We start from the raw sequence: 19069 nt of genomic DNA on the forward strand, positions 1-19069 counted from the left end.
GCACGGAATTTTGAATTTGACGGGCCCGTATGACGTCATATTGAGTCGGATCGACTTGAAACTTGGTAGAAATATTCCTTGAAATTTCGGACATCCGATCCGTGTGAAAAAATTGAAAATTTCTATTTCATATTAGCTGTGCGTGCGTATATGTGCGCGCGCGTACGCGTCCGTCCAATTTTTTCAATTTTTCAAAAAATGCTCCAAATGGTCTGAAACGTGTGCAAAAAAAGTTTGAGCTGGATTTGAGCATACAAATATTTCAACGCGCGCGTACGCGCGCGTTTTGAGATAAAAATGAATTTTGAGAATATGAGTAGAATCCACTTGACTTGAAATATATGTGACGTAAATTTCATTGAAATATTCCATTCCATTAATGAGATATGCATGAAAATGTGTTTTCATATAATGACGTCATAGTGACGTCACGGTCGACTGATCACTATGATTTTACTTGCGCTGTCGTCTTTGCGACATGATACAAATATGGTATAAGTCTGACATTGAGAGGCAATGCACTTTCTGAGCTAACCTCTGCACAACTTTTGAGGAGAAATAAAGAAGAAGAAGAAAAAGAAGAACAAAGAATCCGTACAGATACAGAAGGTGATCCGAGAGGATACTCGGATCACCTAATTACAACGGGGCCCTACGCAATGATATCTTTAAAAATAGTGAATCAATCTGAATACAAATTCAGGGTATGAGACTATAACTCATTGCCCACATCTTACACAAAACCCCATTCAATTTGCTTCAGTGGTCAAAGAGATATGAGGAATTTTGTAGAGGATGTCAGGAATCTCTTTTGTCTAAGTTCTGTCTATTGTTCACACACAAAATCATTGAAGTGCTAAACTTGGAAGAATCAGACTCATGACATGCTTAACTACAATCCCCATTTCTCTGTGACCACTTAACCAAATCGAATGGGGATTTCTGCAAAATAGAGCTAAGATGTTATATTTTAAGACCCTGAAGTAGCATTGAAAAAAAAAATTATCATACTGGATGTTATCAATGCGAAAATCTGATTGCAAATTTTTTTTTGTGGGACATACTGCAGTATGTCCCTCAAAAATTACAATCAAATTTTCGAATTGATAACATCCAAAATGATCGACCTGTCTAAGTGCTACTTCGGGGCCTTAAAATATAACATCTTAGCTTTATTTTGCAGAAAGCCTCATTCAATTTGGTTAAGCAGTCACAGAGAAATGTAGATTGTTGTAAAGCATGTCATGAGTCTAATTTTTCCAATTTTAGCAATTCAATGCTCTAGTGCGTGAATAATAGACAGAACTTGGACAAAAGAGATTCCCGACATCCTCTACAAAATTCCTCATTTCTCTTTGACCACAGAAGCAAATCGAATGGGGTTTTCTGTAAGATGTGGGCAATGAGTTATAGTTTCATACCCTGAATTTGTATTTAGATTGATTCACAATTTTTAAAGATATCATTGCGGGGGGTCCCGATGTAATTTTTTTGGGGACATACTGTATACAGTGTACATGTATACATACATTGTACTATGTACCATATCTTAAATGTTCTTGCAGGGTGTACAGAGGGGAAGTCGTGCAATGTTTAAGTACCGAAATTTGTCTGCAGCGAGCATTTCCCTTGCAAAAAGTCATGTGATTATCAAAAAAAAAAAAAAAATTACAAAAAATCTCACTCTGTTTTACGATTTCTGCTGGCAATGGCATTAGGCAGCATTTCAACTTTTGCCCAAATCTTGTGATTTTCCTAATGTTGCAATTTTTCACTAGCAGCGTGAATGGCCTCTCGAATGCAGGGAAGGAATTTAACAGTAATATTCCGCATCTGTAAATTTCGAGGATGGCAAAACACTCCTCCTGTAACTCCACAAATATAATTCTTTGAAGCTAGTGGTGCAGATATGACATAATACATCCCAGTGAAAGAGACCACAAAGGGAACTATTTGCACAAAATTACTCATGACAGTCAATAGCTTACATGTCTTCTTCAGTCCTATTCACTGGCCCCTGAAATGAGTATGTTGGATGTCCCTTGTCAGATGGCTCAAGTTTTGTGTGTGTACATGTAAGATGTCAAGGAGTACGAGACTGATAAATTCTCTTGGTAATGCATGTATACAAACAGCTGTGATAATGCATTCGTTCTGCAATTGTCAACATATCAATATATTTGAATTTATAGCAAAGAGGAAAGATTAATTTTTATTAAGCATTAGAAATTACATTTAGGATGTAAAAAACCTTTACAGGTTGATCATCAATTACTTTCCATTACAATGCTAAGTCTATTACCTTTAAAGTGAAAAAAGTTCTTAAAAAGGAGGTGTTTTTTTAATCCTTGTTTGGTTGAAATATGATTGTCTTTACTGATTGCTGTAGAGTACATAATATCACTTCAAATCTTTCTGTTGTTTGGACCATCTGCGTCATTAACCCGTTGAGGACGGTTTCATTTTGCTACAACACACATTTTCCATAGACACCTGCCTGAGTATACTCGGGACTCGTCCTCAACGGATTAACCTGTTGAGGACGAGTCCCGAGTATACTCATGTGTTGAAGCAAAATGAAACCGTCCTCAACAGGTTAACAATGTACAGTATACAATTCTTTTTAACCCATCTCTGAGACCTTCGTAACATCTCGTCAGAGGGACAATAAACATAAAAGGAGGGAAAGTAAGTAAACAAGATGAAAAACATGTATTTTGCGACCATTGTACAGTACAAACTTCCTCCAAGAAATTGGCTTTTAAAATTTGTGATGTAATTCCCACTACAGTGTGCATGTTGGAACACACCGTAGGCTGAGGTGTTTGTTAGCCACAACACAAAGCTTTCCCTGCACTCGAAAGTGCACTTCATGTCAAAATGTGGGACCAATGTATTCACATGGCTTCATCAAGGTCAGCTTTCTTGGAAAACATTTGTATCAAGTTGAGAACATAAATGTAAACAGCACTGCAGGAAAGACTTGGAGGGCTTTCACACTTACAGACAAAACCTGTTTGTAAACATGCACAAACACATGTTTGCAACCACTGCACAGTAGAACTCAACTTTTTTTCCGATGTGTTCTACAAATATTGCTGCTTTCGCTCAATCCACATTTGTATTTGGGCTTTGGTTTACTTTGAGTATTTCAGAGATTTGTAAGTTTGGTTGACATGCCACAGAGTTTGTGTGATACATCTGCTACATGGAACATCATTTGCAGTTTGTGGTCAGTACAGAGATAAACTCCAGTGTGAAATACCCATATTAATTGAGAGACATTCAGAAATGTGAGTCCGAAAAGTGATTACATTTACAAACAAGTCTTGAAAATCTGAAATCCCCGTGAGAAATACAATGGATCTTGTTTGACCCCAAGAAAACCATAAAGAAAAAACAAACAAACCAACAAACAAAAAACTGGCCTCATCATGGAAAATACATTGTGGCTTTCCGTATGAATCACCACAAATGCAGAACACACACCGTTCACTGCAGTAATGAGTATGAGTCGTACCGGTTCGGCAGAGTGGTAAACAAAAATATTCTTATCAACTGAGTGGGCGGGATAGACTTGTGTGGGCAGGCAGGCATACATGTCTATTTTGCATCCCCAGAAAACCTGATCATTTTGCCATCGTTTACACACAAAAAAGAAGAGCAATGTAAGCAAATTAGTCTGTGGTTTGTATGTAACATGATCCTTTGGATTAATACGAGGAATTCATTTGCCTCGTAAACACATATAAACCATGACCATGTACACTTATCCTGGATGAAGTGTATACCTCCTTAACGTATACAAGTACCAGTAGTCAAAGGCCTGAGAACACATGCACTGCATTTTGTGAGAAGTCCAAAGGGGGAAAAGAATGTGTACATGTATGTGTTTTTGTACGTACAATGTGTCTGTGTGATAGAATTCAGGTTTATGTCCTTATTTGCCCTATGTTAAATAAAACTGCACACATTTTCTAATTATTTTTTAAATCTGCATGTTTCTTCTGTCCACCTAAACCATGCAAATTCTGTTAAAAGTTTAAATACTGTATACAATTGAATGATTTCAAACTTACAGTAATGTACACAGTCTAGAAAGTTCCAACAATTACTTCAATACAAACATGATTTCTCGGATACATCTCAAACAGTGACTAACAGTTTTCATCAGATTACAAACCAAAACAATCTATCGGCTTTTGGGAATCGTCCCACGCAGTGAGGATACGTATTAGATCATGCATTCAGAGTATGCGGATAGCTCTGGCTTGGCTGCTGATAGTCAGACAAGAACAACTAGACGTTACTTCTACACCGCACTTTCACTTTCGATTTGATTCAAACGCATTAATGTTAGCATCATCCATCTTCAAAAAACATTTCCAACTAATGCAGAGACAAAGAGAAGTACCACAGGATACTTAGAAACATTGTACGTACAACTGTGTAGGTCAATGAATGCAAACATCCATTCATCCCTGCTTGGTCAGGGAGCATCCCGACCAAATTATCAAAATGAATTTGACATTTGGGATTTAGTTCTGTTCATAGTACAGTGCATCTGTTCTTTGCTTCTTTCTGTTTTGAGAGCAATGATTCAAAGCCCCATATCAAATCAATGTGGAATTCCCAAGTCATGCAACAAAGCTCACGTATTAAAAAATTGTACACGCTGCGGCTGTATAAGCTGTATCTGGCACACATTACACTTGACACAATGAGGACCATTCCAAACTCACCGCGGGGGTTTGCCAGACCAGTTTCTTGAGGGAGGAGAGGATACTCAGGGTGGAAGGTGGGTGGGGGCCAGACGAGGAGGAAGAGGCCTAGAGAGACATAAAGACATACGGAGGGAACAAGAAAGATGGAGACAAAGACAGAAAGAAGGGGTTGAGGGAAGGGATGGAACGACACAAGATGGGGGAAGGAAGGGAAGAGACGGGCAGAAAACTCTTAAAAGCTAATGTACTCTTCCACACCATGTTAAAGTTGGCTTTTGATATAAATGAATAGTCAACTCAGATGATCACGATGGAAGAACTTTTGCCAAAATAAGATATAAATAAGAAAGTTTCAGACTTGGAATGTTTCAGAGTAATGCTCATTTCTACCAACCACTTGTGCAAATCATTTGAGGTATTGATGTGATGCGCTAATAAGTCTTCAAATGACCTTCCCATAAATAATTTTCCTGGTATCGCACATCAATTTGCTGTGAATTTTGGATGTGACTGCTACCACATGTTATTGTGTAGCAATTTCATTGCACAGAATTGTACATCATTTTGTAAAAAATATGTATGTCCATCAACTAAAATCGCTATTCAGTTTCAAGAAGGGAAAGAACATGTATTCCCTGCCTTCAGACAATTCATTTATTTTATTTTATTTTTTTTTTTTTTTGGGGGGGGGGGGACATTAAACACATTTGAGATACAAACTTGGATCCTTTTTGTCAAATTTTTGGGTAGCTACAACTTGGCAATAATGTGTTTTTTTTTTGTGTGTTTTTTTTTTTTTTTTGGGGGGGGGGTTATAGCTCCAACTGAATAATAACTTGATTTCAATGAGATTTTTGTGCATATTTATTATATTTACCAAAGTCATCTCAAACATGGTGTAGAATTACACTCACACTAGGTACACAAACAAAGTATCAGTTTTTCCCTAGCCAGCTATTAGTTCCACATGAATCAAGATCCATTGTGGCATGCCAGAGATTATATATTAAACACATCCTAAATCTATGTAATAAAGGTTTGATGTTGTGACCTTGGCTTCATTGTGTATTTCTCTTTTATTCCCACATGACTTTCTTTCTTTCATCTTATGCCACAATGCACAGTAAGCTAAGTTGTGATGTACCCAATATAAAATCAGGTTTGGCTCCGTGAATCTATCAAGGTTTTCAGTGTTTTGCATCATTAAACAATCATGGATGAGTCATAAAAAGAGCAGCATGGTTCAATTTGGCATAACATATTGCATTTTGCTTCAATGCACATACACTAGGTACAATGTAGGTCAAAACATTTCCAGTGCTGTTATTGACTTTTCACATAGAACTAATTGAGAACTCCTGCTATTAAGTTTTCAGCAACGATATCCAAACTGTCCCTCTTCCGAGCACAAATAAAATTTCAAACCATTGCTCCCTGGTGCTTCAAGAAACCTCTCATAATTTCAATTCCAAAGCTGGAGTTGATTTTGTTTGAGAAGCCATTGTTTAAGAAGCAAAGTGTTTTCGATGTGCCTGAAAGTGACCAGGCCAAGATTCGCTGCGTTAGATTTCCTCATTTTCACCTACACAATGTATGATGACACTACAACACACACAGATTTCTGAACAGCATTTTACATTGAGGAAAAACGCTCTTCTCGCTCCATGTAGTATCTATTCTTACTATCAAATACACATTAACCAGATGTGACATACCACCACCAACACAATCATACTTTTTTTTTTTTTTTTTTTTTTTTGGGGGGGGGGGGGGGGGGGGGGGGGGGGTTAACAATAGCCCATAGCTGCAAACGGTATAGTTAGCAGGTTCCATTGCGGTTGTGCAGTTCAAATCTTTATTCATTTGCAGAAGCCGTATTTACTTCTCTTTCCTGGCACAACTCATCATAGAAGGTAATGACTTGGATTCCAGATTTGCTATTGAACCTAAAAGAATTTTTACCACCCTTCCAAAGGTTCAAACAATAAATCATTACAAATGTATTCTGTTTGAAATCATTGATCCTCACATTCGATATCCTCTCCTCTCTCCATCTCTTCTTTCCCCTCTCATCTAAACTTGTCTAATCTATTCCATCTATTTTTTATCCTCTCTTCATATCTCTTTCTCATCACGCAAAGCTTCAGTTTTAGTTGTTTTTTTTAAAAGCCATTTTTGTATAATATTCTGTTATGTGTTAATTGCTTCTCTACGAAGTGGTTTAGTTTTTTGGGGGACCCTAGTAATACAAGCTGTGCTTTTGATTTAGGCTCCCCTGCCTTGGTTCATGAGACTAATATACTATGTACATCACTATTTGTTGCAAATGCGTACATTATAAAAACATATGTTTCGATCATTTTTGTACGTAAAAAAAAAAGATGTTATCGTATAGTAATAATCACTGTAAATCAGTTATGTTTGTTTCTTTGTTTTTGTGAACACAACGTGAAAATTAATTCAAATCAATCAACAAAGAGACAGCCTTAAATAATTACAAATCCTGGGAAATTTTGCTGTAGAAATTATTGTCTTGTCCTCAATAAATTATTTACTCACAATTTTACATGCATCTTTCAGAAAGATGATGTGGAAGTGGTATAATTCATAAAATCTGCACAAAGATAGAAATAAAAATTGCCAATTCAAAACAGAATTATTGACTTCTAAATAATCAACAAAAATGTATTGCCAACTTCAGGATCACTTACAAATATACACAGTGATCTACAGAAGTTACGGATGATTCTGCCACCAAATTAAATGTTACAAGACCAAAAAAAAAAAATAATAATAATAATATCTCAAATGAGAGAGTCTTTGTGCTATTTTATGAAACATTAGCAATGAGAAATGTTGCATGGGGGAAAATACAATCATGTTTTACCTTTTATGAGCAAATCACATTCATAACCTATTTCTACGGTCATGCTCTCATTGCCTTCCTTCACATTGAAGATTCCCACATCACAAAATCATTCATGTGAATGTCAACCCATAAATTGTGTACGACACTCATTGCAAGATGCAAGAATACACCCAATAAAAACAAAGCAAGAAACAAAACCCTCCTTGTACACGAAGTAGTGAACAGTGGCAGGCTCAAGTAGTTGCATTTTTTTTCCCTTTTTTTTTTTTGCCTGCGGACGTGCATGAAAATACTGCTGGTATCTGCTTGAGCAACTAGATTGCTATGACACAGGCATTGTTGTTTGAGTCATGAATGAACAGGTGTCAATAGGGAGGCAGCCCCAGCGTAAAACACAGCTGAGCAAATGTAAAGCCGCAGTCACTGTGTATCCCCGCATTGCCTTCATGGATGCCATTCCTACGCAGTTTTGCCTACATTGTACATATTGTGCAACAATACTGTACAAGTGTTAACCGTGCCATAATTGTATGCAGTTTTTATTGATTTCTGGGTGATTTTTTCTTTTTTTCTTTGACAATGGCAATTCATGCTGAGAAAAGTGCATTCATAATGAATAGAAGTCATCGCAAATCTTATATTAATGTCTCATGAAAGTGCTACTGATTTCAGAGTACATTTTTATCCAGGATGTTGATATGCAATCCCCCCCCCCCCCCAAAAGTGTCACAACGATGATTTAAACAAAAAACTGACAATTAAGGTTTTAATCCTGCCAGTCAAATCACCTACATAAAGATGATTTCTACATGGGGTCATTTCACATTGGCAAATAACCAACTGATATAGATGAAAAATAGGTGTACCTTTTTACACTGCAGAAAATGCATGCAGAAACAAGAGACCCGCGGGTCTAGCGCTCACCTGAATATCGCAAGTTCACCTTTCACGCAGTCACTAATCTAAATTATTCACAGCTCTACCAAAATTTGACCAGGCATTCTCAAGTAGAAGATGAAAATGTACAATAAGGGCCCAAATTTTTTAAGATTCCTTAATTTGGGGGGATTGGGGCCCCATGGGGCCCTCTGGGTGGGGCATGGTGCCCATTTTGATAAATTGAGATCCTGACCCCCTAGGGATGCTACCTGCCAAGTTTGACGAAAATCCATCATGAGGTTTTCAGGAAGAAGATGAAAATTTATAATTCAAGCCCCCATTTGGACCTTCCCAACCAACCCCCCCCCCCCCCCGCCCCCAAGAGGGGCACCCCTGGATCTCCTATGAACAAACTTGAAACTACAGTCATTAATGTACTCACTCATAGTATTATCTTAGCTCTATAACTTCTGATTCTAGAGAAGATGTTTTAAGATTCCTTCATTTTGGGGGTTTGGGCCCTCCTGGGGGCTCCCTGGGTGGGGCATGGTGCCCATTTTAACAAATTGAGTTCCTAACCCCCTAGGGATGCTACCTGCCAAGTTTGGTGAAAATGGGTCATGGGGTTCTCAAGAACAAGATAAAAATGTATAATTTAGGTCCCATTAGAACCCCTCCCCACCCCCCTCCCCTGGGTCCCAAGGGGGGGCACCCCTGATTCTGCCATGAACAAACTTGAAATTACAGTCATCAATGTACTAACTCATAGTATTAACTTAGCTCTATAACTTCTGGTTCTAGAGAAGAAGATTTTTACAGATTCCTTAATTTTGGGGGTTTGGGCCCCCCTGGGGGCCCCCTGGGTGGGGCATGGTGCCCATTATAACAAATTGAGTTCCTAACCCCCTAGGGATGCTACCTGCCAAGTTTGATGAAAATCGGTCCTGGGGTTTTCAAGAAGAAGATGAAAATGTAAAAAGTTTACGCACGACGCATGACGCACGACAGACGACGGACGACGGATGCCGGACGCCGGACGCCGGACGAAGGGCGATCGCAATAGCTCACTTGAGCCTTTGGCTCAGGTGAGCTAAAAACTTGCAAGTTCATTTGCCACTGTGGCTTCATGTAGTGGAGTCAGGGAATCCCCAACTAGGCAGAGGATATACACAAAATGAATTCATTTGTACAGCCATTATGATTGTGACAACGTGGATCAAACACTAGGGCCTGAATTCACGAAGGTGGTTTAAATTTGAAGATAATATAAAGTTTTGGTACCTCAAAAATTTCCCTGAGTTTCCTTGTCTTAGCTTGTGTTTCAGGTTAAAGTACCTTTCATATAACTACAGTTGTAACACTGTGAGACTTACTCGCCCCAAAGTGCTCTCATGTCTGAGTAATCATGCAATAATGGTTTCGTACCAGAGCCCGCTCTGCTCTGAAAAATTCGAACGAGCCGCGGTACCGCGAGAATCAATATACACGTATTGTATGAAACCATTACTGCATGATTACTATTATGAGAGCACTTTGGAGCGAGTAAGTCTCACAGTGTTAGTTATATGAAAGGTACTTTAACCTGAAACACAAACTAAGACAAGGAAATTCAGGGAAACTTTTGAGGTACCAAAACGTTATATTATCTTTAAACCATGGTTTATGCAAATTTCTCCTATGGAAATATGATCGACAGATTATGTATGCCAACAGAAGTCCAGTAACAAGTCCGCATTTGTCAAAGGCACGCCTATTTCATTCTCATTCCAGACCATGGCCTAAATTTGTACCACGGTTTTTACAGTTTAAACCACCTTTGTGAATTCGAGCCAAAGTGGGCAGGGTTTGGGGATATAGAGATCCTGAATAACCATCCATTCATTGGTGAGTAAAGAAATAAATGAATAAATAAATGAATAAATAATCATCACACTTGGGGGATGGGCATTATGTTTGGAGTTTTCAGTGGAACATCATTAAAAAGAGGACAGATGTAACAAAATCCTCTTGACAAGGTGATTTTGCAAGTCCCAACCCTTCATATTTCTTTGTTTTGCACCCTGATATAGTGTGAAACCGAACACAAGTTAAATGTCATTTCTTCTTCTTTTTTTTAAGTCATTAAAGCAAGGTTCCCCTGCACCAGCAATTGCTACTCACTTCCATCAACAGTCTGGAGAACAAGACAAACCCAGGGTTTCAATGCTAAATGAAAGAACTCCTATTATAGAATAAGTGTAAAATCTCAAAAAATTGACCCTTGATCTTTGCCCTCATGTCCCTTAGAAAGTAATCATCACTTCATTCCTGTATGGAAACAGATAAAAAAAGAAAGACTCAGTGTCTCAGAAAGGTTCATCTCAAGAAATCTTCAAGTTCCTGTGGCAGCAAGATCCACGGTCAAGCTGAAAACGAACTGCTCCAGGCACCACAAAAAGGTTGAAGAATGTACTGGTAAGAAAGGTGACAAATCTCTGAAGCAAGAGTTGTTGCAAACTCCTAGGGAAACCTGTCACAAAGAAAGCTGACAACATATGTTTGCCTACAGCCCCAACAGTCACTGAAATCTAGGGAGATAAGCATTAGTCACGAATGGTCCCTTGCTCTATGAGCATGATTGTTTCATAGCATCTTTGCTCTATGAGCATGATTGTTTCATAGCATTTATAACAACTACATCCCTCTTCTGCTTTATTCCTTGCATCATCATATCTAACGTTTTGATCTCCACAGCTGACATCAGAGCACAAAAGACCGAAAGCTGCGGGGGAGACTCACCACTGGCGTTGTGCCGGCACAACAGTCGCCGTTGGTGTGCGACACCGATATTGTCGTAGCTCCGTTCGTGGTCACGCCCTCTGGCATCACGTTTACGCGCCTGCGAGTTGTTCGGCTGCTACTGCTGCTGCTGCTGGTATAATTTGAGACGCTGTGGCTGTTCTTGTTGCTGCTGCTACTACTGCTGCTGGCATTCCTGTTGCGACTTCTTCGGCGGTGTCGTGACATCCTTGTCAAGACCGGCCTGCATCAGTGCATCGTTCCTACACAGGGAATGAAAGATTCAAATATCTTAATAATTGTATCTTCATCACTACGGTGCCACAAAACCCATTTGCTCATTTGCCCGGGCAATAAAAACTCACTGTCAGGCAGGCATAATGAATGGTCACTTGCCCCAGTGGCCCTTGCAGCACTCACCTACTTGTATAGGCCCTCGCCCAAATAGACATTTGGGCAAGCGGCAGACATACTTGCTGAGTGTCCTGTCTAACCTCCAGTATTTTGAGTGATGTCGTAACCTTGGTATTTACACAACTCAGTAAAACCATCCAATCCAAATGTAAACCCTTTTCAGAGACTTTTGTAAGATTCTCACACCTGTCAATCATAACATCAAATAGTCCTCATAGTAACAAGGAAAAGTAGAAATTACGCGGTGCGTAACATATGTCCCCGCCGGAAGTAGCATTTTGTAACAAAATGTGCAATATAGGTAAAAAATCAAGGTCAAAGGTCAAAGAAGTCAAAGGTCAAAATTCTGTGTAGAAGTTTTGAAGCCCTCACCTAGCGCCATCACATAAAGCAAATGGAATCGAAATTGGGTTAGAAATGGCGAAGGAGTAGCATTTTGTAGCCAATGTACAATATAGGTCAAAAATCAAGGTCAAAGGTCAAAGAAGACAAAGGTCAAAATTCTGTGTAGAAGTTTTGAAGCCCTCACCTAGTGCTATCACATAAAGCAAACGGAATCGAAATCGGGTTAGAAATGGCGCAGGAGTAGCATTCTGTAGCAAAATGCACAATATAGGTCAAAAATCAAGGTCAAAGGTCAAAGAAGTCAAAGGTCAAAATTCTGTGTAGAAGTTTTGAAGCCCTCAACTAGTGCCATCATATAAAGCAAACGGAATCGAAATCGGGTTAAAAATGGCGAAGGAGTAGCATTTCGTAGCAAAATGTACAATATAGGTCAGAAATCAAGGTCAAAGGTCAAAGAAGTCAAAGGTCAAAATTCTGTGTAGAAGTTTTGAAGCCCTCACCTAGTGCCATCACATAAAGCAAACGGAATCGAAATCGGGCTAGAAATGGCGAAGGAGTAGCATTTTATAGCAAAATGTACAATATAGGTCAAAAAATCAAGGTCAAAGGTCAAAGAAGTCAAAGGTCAAAATTCTGTGTAGAAGTTTTGAAGCCCTCACCTAGTGCCATCACATAAAGCAAACGGAATCGAAATCGGGTTAGAAATGGCGAAGGAGTAGCATTTTGTAGCAAAATGTACAATATAGGTCAAAGGTCAAGGTCAAAGGTCACGACTGAAATTCTGTGTAGAAGTTTCAAAGCTCCCATGTAGTGCTATCATATAAAGCAAACAGAATCAAAATTGGCTCATAAATGACAGAGAAGTAGCAAATTGAAGATTTTGATCACACACGGACGCACACACGGACACACGGACACACGGACGGACGGACACACGGACGGACACACGGACACACACACGTACGGAGCCCGTTTCATAGTCCCCTGCTCGAACTCGTTCGGCGGGGACAATAAATGCTGTAATATCCCAGTTCCATACTTGAACAAGCATTCAAGAATAGCCACATCCGAAAATTGAGCAAACTGCTTGGGGCTTCCTCCCATATACATGTACCTGATTTGACATCTCTATACACACAGTTGAAAAGTCTGGTTACATCAAGAGCACTCATGAAATATAGACCATGGGTACTCAATAACTGTAAAATAAATCAAGGGTTCTATGAAAGAAGATATAGTTATCATGGTACCATACAACTAAGTAAAAGGGAGATTCATATCAAACTTATCAGACACATTTTCTGTTTAGTAAATGATATCTCAGGGCTAAAATATCGAGGACTTACACGTAACAATTTGCAAAAGAAAGACCTTTTGAAGGGAAATTTGCCATCACAGGTACTACTCACTCCCTACAAGATTTATCTCTGGGTTTCCTTTCCAATTTTTGGTACCTGTTCATCATACCAACCTTGGGTCTTGCAGCCAAGTGCTCACATTCTCTTCTCATTTACACAAAATAAGTAATAACCATCCGAAAGGTCCACTTTAAAAAACACCTCACCCACAAGTCTAAACTTCACCACAAGTCTGCCATTGCCTTGGTAGGTCATGTACATTTACATTTGAATGGAACAAGTGTATACAATAAATACATTGTAATATGTAGCTCCATTCCTTTTAACAATACACACGCATTCACAAATACAATACACACATCATACAATCTCTCTTTACGAATTGTTTACAAGATTTGACACGCAGTTTCTCCCCATTTCCTTCACTTGCAGCCATCTCTATTGCATTTCGTTAAAATGTTGAAATTTATGCAGGGAAAGTACAGTTTTCCTCACGGTTTGACGAAAGACTGACGAGCTAGCACACATCAAAAACATGTCAAGACTTGTATCAGTGAACTTGGGGGTTATTAGGAACCGTCCCTCTGTCTTGCACCCGCAAACACTTTGTGCATATCCTGTGGCAGGCAGCTACCGAATCAAGCACAGTACGACCTTGGCCATTAATCAGACAGAATGTAAGTGTCATCCCAAATTACTAAGGCACTCTGCCTGCTCCAAGAATAAACCCTTCAGCAGCCTGTTGCAGAAGACTAACCCCAGTGACTGACTGACTGGATACAACTGCATTGCTGCCGTTGTCAAGCAGTCCCCAGGCCCTGTTAGCAGTGGGATGTCAAAGGTTAAGGTCAAGCTCAATTCCAGTCGCATGACAGCAAACAGTTTAGTGGCACAGAGGTCGATCCCATTCTTCCCGTCATGACATGCACTGCACAAATACATTTCTGGCAGGAGCTGAATTTACCAGCAGTCTCTCATCTGTGCAAATATCTTGCAGATGTAAGAACCATGTGGGCTGGTACACTAGGTTATTGAAGATGGTGTGTCTCACACTTGCTTGTTTGTGTTTTCCATCTCAAGCAAGTCAGAATGGGATGAGAGCATGATATTCAAACAAGTCTAAATCAATATTTTGGTAACTTTGCCTTGCATCAAGCTTTTTTTTTTCTTTCTTTTTTAGCATGAGCTTTAATATGTCAGTTATGTACTTTTACATTATTTCTTTTTTTATTCTTTTGTTCCTGTACTGCAAACAGCATATATATATGTATTTCAGGGGCGGATCCAGGAATTCCATAAAGAGGGGGCACCTTTACAAACAGGGGGCGCACGCATCCCCCATTTTTTTTTAATTATTTATTTTGTTTTAGCAAGAACATAAAGGGAAAAGCGCCTGGTGCGCTCCCCCTGGTTCCGCCACTGTATTTTGTGAGGTTTACATTTTCACAAATTTTGCAAGTTGGATGCTATTTGCAGATGTAACATCATGCAAAAATATCATTAAAGACAGCCAATTCCATTTGCATGCAAATTTTTGAAAAATTGGTGAGAACACTTAGGTATTGAAGAAAACACTATTTGGAAACCTCCAGTAAATTTTGAACTTAAGAGGGTCTTTATTTGTATAGTTAAATTGACCATTAAGATTTGAATAATTTTTTCGTAAGTACAAAAAAATTACAGATCTATTAAACTACTGGTCTAGTTTTACAGACCTGTGTGATGCACTTAGTTGCACAAGTAGTTCATGTTAGTGGCGTGTTGTTATTTGCCATCAATAACAAAGTAAGAGAAGCTAGTGAATTCATCTTTTCTGACAGCTTTAATATGCATATCTTTTGTTCGAAGTATAGGTATCATAATTATTACAATCACAGGAGGATTAATGTATGCAGCTGTGCCTAGTACACAGAATACATTATGATGAGCGTTTGGCGCATTATTTGAATTTTAACAGCTACATGTAACAACCTTCAAATATCACAGATTAGCTTTACAAATCTTGTCATTCCGGTGGAATATATCATGTTCTGTGTTATTTGGGAAGGAATGCATGAGGGAAGGCCCATCTTTAACCTCTAATCCTGACATGCAACATGCACAGGTACATTTCTCTGTCCATTACAATACTCAAAGATAACAGATTTAACAACTCGCAAAACAGTCCTGATTTGAGAAAAAAACTGACTCGATAAACATATGGACTACAGTTTGTACTCGTGAGCATTCATTCATTCACTTATTCCTACTATCGATTAAGTGTCTTATCATTTCTTATCTGCCAGACGGAGACACACGGGGATATTCCCTGCAGACATCCAGATATGAGACATTGCCCATGACAACTCAAGACTCACTATCACCTACATTGTAATCAACACTAAAAACATATGTACTTATGTCAACACGGCAGTGATGGTATAACCCATGAACCGTATGTACGTGTGACATTACAAGGGCATCAATACTGTATCATACAATGTGCTGAGGTGGGTTTTCTTCTCAGCAGATATGAAACTATGAAAATAAGCTTGTAGACACAAGTTTGACCCAGGCTTTCATTCCTATAGACACTAGTGTACCAACATAAACTTCCACATGCTACAACGTAAAACTGAGCATACTGAAACAGAGCAGAACAAAATCTTGCCTTTGCTGCATTTCTTTTTTAAATATACCTTCTACATCAGAAATAACAAAATGTAAGTACTGTAAAAACAGTTGAATCAATATCTTTGCAATCAACAAATTCTTCCTTCTGCTAATTTGCCTAAATTATATCCCATGAGTGTATTACAAAAGTATTGTTTGTACTTGTCCAAAATGCCATTAGGACTATGACCCTATACCAGTATAAAAGTAGAAATGTTTACAGATTGGGAAATTTTTGCGTTTTTCACATAACACGAGACAGGCCCAAAGCAAAAGTATGCAAATTATTTTGCTGTTACAATGTATATGTACTATTACTATTTTATGTTTTGATTCCACAAAATTAGAAACTGGCGAGATCGATCTTACCCAGCGAGTGTAAAATTTATTCACATGAAAATTTTTGGATTTGCACTATTATTTAAGTATCAAGTGGTCCTTTGCACTAATTGAATGAGTCTGAATTTGAGTCGTCCAGGGCAAGCAGGCAAGTACAAACTTTGTACAGTGGCCCTACCTACTGTACATACAGTGTACCCTGTCCTTTCCAAAATTAGGAATTGTGCTGCTGTTACAAGGAAACAAACTAAATGGACAACTGACCCAGCTGGAAATGTTTGAAACCAAGTAATCATCAAGAATAAAATTTCCTTCTTAACTTTGCATTGCAAGTCTGGATTTGCAATCACCCCTTAAAAAAAAAAGCGAAAAAAAAAAAACAGACTCAGAGCTGATCACACTTCAGACAAATATGTAATGCATATGTCACAAGCACTACACATATGACCAATTCATTGAAGAAAGGAAAAAAAAAAAACGAACGGAAGAAGAACACTTCCAAAGGTTTCCTGGATGTACTGTATAGAACTGTTTTTTCTTCTGTGATCTTTTAAAACATGAAAATGTGTGTTTGAGATCTGCCACATTTATTCATGCATCAATTCCTGAGTCCTGCCACTTCTATCAGTATACATCTGGTAGTGATCATTCCTGTCACAACATTACATTAAAAGAAAAAGCAGGGGGAAAAAATGAAAGGATTTATACATACAAGGCTGTATGCCTCTTCTCTACACATCCAATACTTCTGTGCAAATGTGCATGATTTTTAGAGAGCAAGATAGAACCTGTCAATTTATCCAATCTTCATCGCTGCATGGCCACGCAGGACAACACATGACAGGGGAGAAAGACCGAGAGAGAGGAGGAAAAAATAAAATCTGTGTGGGATGAGCGTACATGCTCTGCGAGGGAAAATTACTCTAACAGCAAGACCGGGCTATTTTGGGCTCATTCCTGGCTTCTCCGCGCTCTCTAGACTTCCATTTCATAAATAATGCAAAGTTATTCAACAGATACCACCACATCGGCGGCAGAGGCGGCTGGCCACTTTCATTCCCATCCCAAGCAGCTGGGGAGCTGGGAGTGTAAGCGTGCGGCCAGCACAGGCCAGGAACTCACCTGGTCACTATGACTTGTTAGAGGAGAATACATATAATGTATTAGTAATGTGTACAAGTTCTAAGTTTTCATAGAAGTTCTGTATTTCGATAGAAAAGTCCCTAGAGTCAATCCCTATATTACATTCTATTTCAGAGCAGCTACATTTGTAAAGGGGGGGGGGGGGGTTGATGGAGGGGTGAAAAAAAAAGACAGAGCAAACACTCTCTTACCATAACTACAAAGATGAATCATACAAATCTGTTCAAAGATGTTGAAAGATTCTTTCAGATATTAGCATGTGGAGCGTGGAAAATGAGTGTCCATGAATTGTGGACAAACTATTGTTTGATCAGATATGGCAGACAAATTGTAGACATAATTCACTTCTGTGGCCTCTCCTTGACAATCGTGTAGACTCCTCTTCTCTTGCATGGTTGCACAAAAAAAAAAGACAACTTACATGTACATGTAATTTGATATTCATCCCCCCCCCCCAAAAAAAAAAAAAAAAAAAATTGTCACAAGGCTGTTCGCAGTCTCAGCCCTTTTCACCAACTCTTCAATTTTTATGTTACTACATGTTGTTGTTGTTAACATGTTATGTGATCATTCCAACAGCATGCTCAGACTCTCTACGGTTTTAACATGCTGAAAATATGAGGGAAGCAGTTGATTTTCTCTTCACATTCTTAGAATGCCTGGAATGGCCTTTTCTGGCAGCTGTAAGCAGCATTCATTTCATATGTCAATCAAGAGCGACAAGGTCATCACAAATCCATTGTTGTGAAATGTTTACACAATGTACAGTCATTTCAAGTTACAATACACTTTAGCTCTCTATTACAGACACCTATCCCCTTCCCTTTTGATGAATGAGAGCAGTATCTTTAATATTTAGGGCAATCCAGAAAAAAGGTCCGCAGCTACTGTTATAGCAAACAAGAAATCATGGTTATAGCTTTGAAATCTTGCATCAATACCCGCTGGCCTATCAGATATATGGCTGTAAAACTTGAAATTTGGCTTCAATACATTGATCTTCTTCCTTACTAGAATCAAGGAACATACTTTCTATAGTTTTTTCTTCTCTCCCTCCCTCTCTTCTCTTTTTTTTTAAATACATGCATTACCAGAGGAAAACAACAAAGCTGTGCAAATCTTTTCTACCATTCTGAGAGTATGCCATCATTTTTTTTTTTAATAATCTCAGATCACATTCACAAAATTACACACTGAATGTACACGTATAATCTTGGCAGAAATGACAAATGGAAAACAATATGGATAATCCACACATGCACACACAAATGTTTCTCTATGGTGAGAGATATCACAACAGCATTCAGTCTTGGCAAATATCCTACTTTGATAACCTAGTGTACATTCAAGCAAAACTCAGTGTGTACATTCAAGCAAAACTCAGTGATACATGTACATTGTACTTTGATATTTGCTCAAAGACTCTAGGGATAATGCATTTTTAATGCACAAAATGGCAAGTACAAGCAAATAACTCCTTTGTTTTACTCTCTTTAAGTCTGTATCATCACTGAATTATATTTGTTTTGATAAAACAATGGAAATGAACACAAAAATATAACAAAGTA

At 38.6% G+C, this 19069-nt stretch overlaps 1 protein-coding gene across 2 annotated transcripts in view; it reads right to left on the reverse strand.

The window, feature by feature from the left end:
* Positions 1-19069, reverse strand: part of LOC139730796 (CTD small phosphatase-like protein 2-B) — a 72133-nt gene that overhangs the window by 31743 nt on the left and 21321 nt on the right. For both annotated transcript variants that reach the window (XM_071641665.1, XM_071641664.1), the window contains exons 2-3: positions 11251-11513; positions 4743-4829 (exon numbers count right to left, since the gene is read on the reverse strand). In XM_071641665.1, the coding sequence (XP_071497766.1) occupies positions 4743-4829; positions 11251-11478 (315 nt within the window). In that variant the 5' untranslated portion in view covers positions 11479-11513. The remainder of the gene's footprint in view (positions 1-4742; positions 4830-11250; positions 11514-19069) is intronic.

Source organism: Diadema antillarum, unplaced genomic scaffold, assembly GCF_040938485.1.
Source record: "Diadema antillarum isolate AM-2024a unplaced genomic scaffold, OU_Dant_1.0 seq00000338_RagTag, whole genome shotgun sequence".
Lineage (NCBI taxonomy): Eukaryota > Metazoa > Echinodermata > Echinoidea > Diadematoida > Diadematidae > Diadema > Diadema antillarum.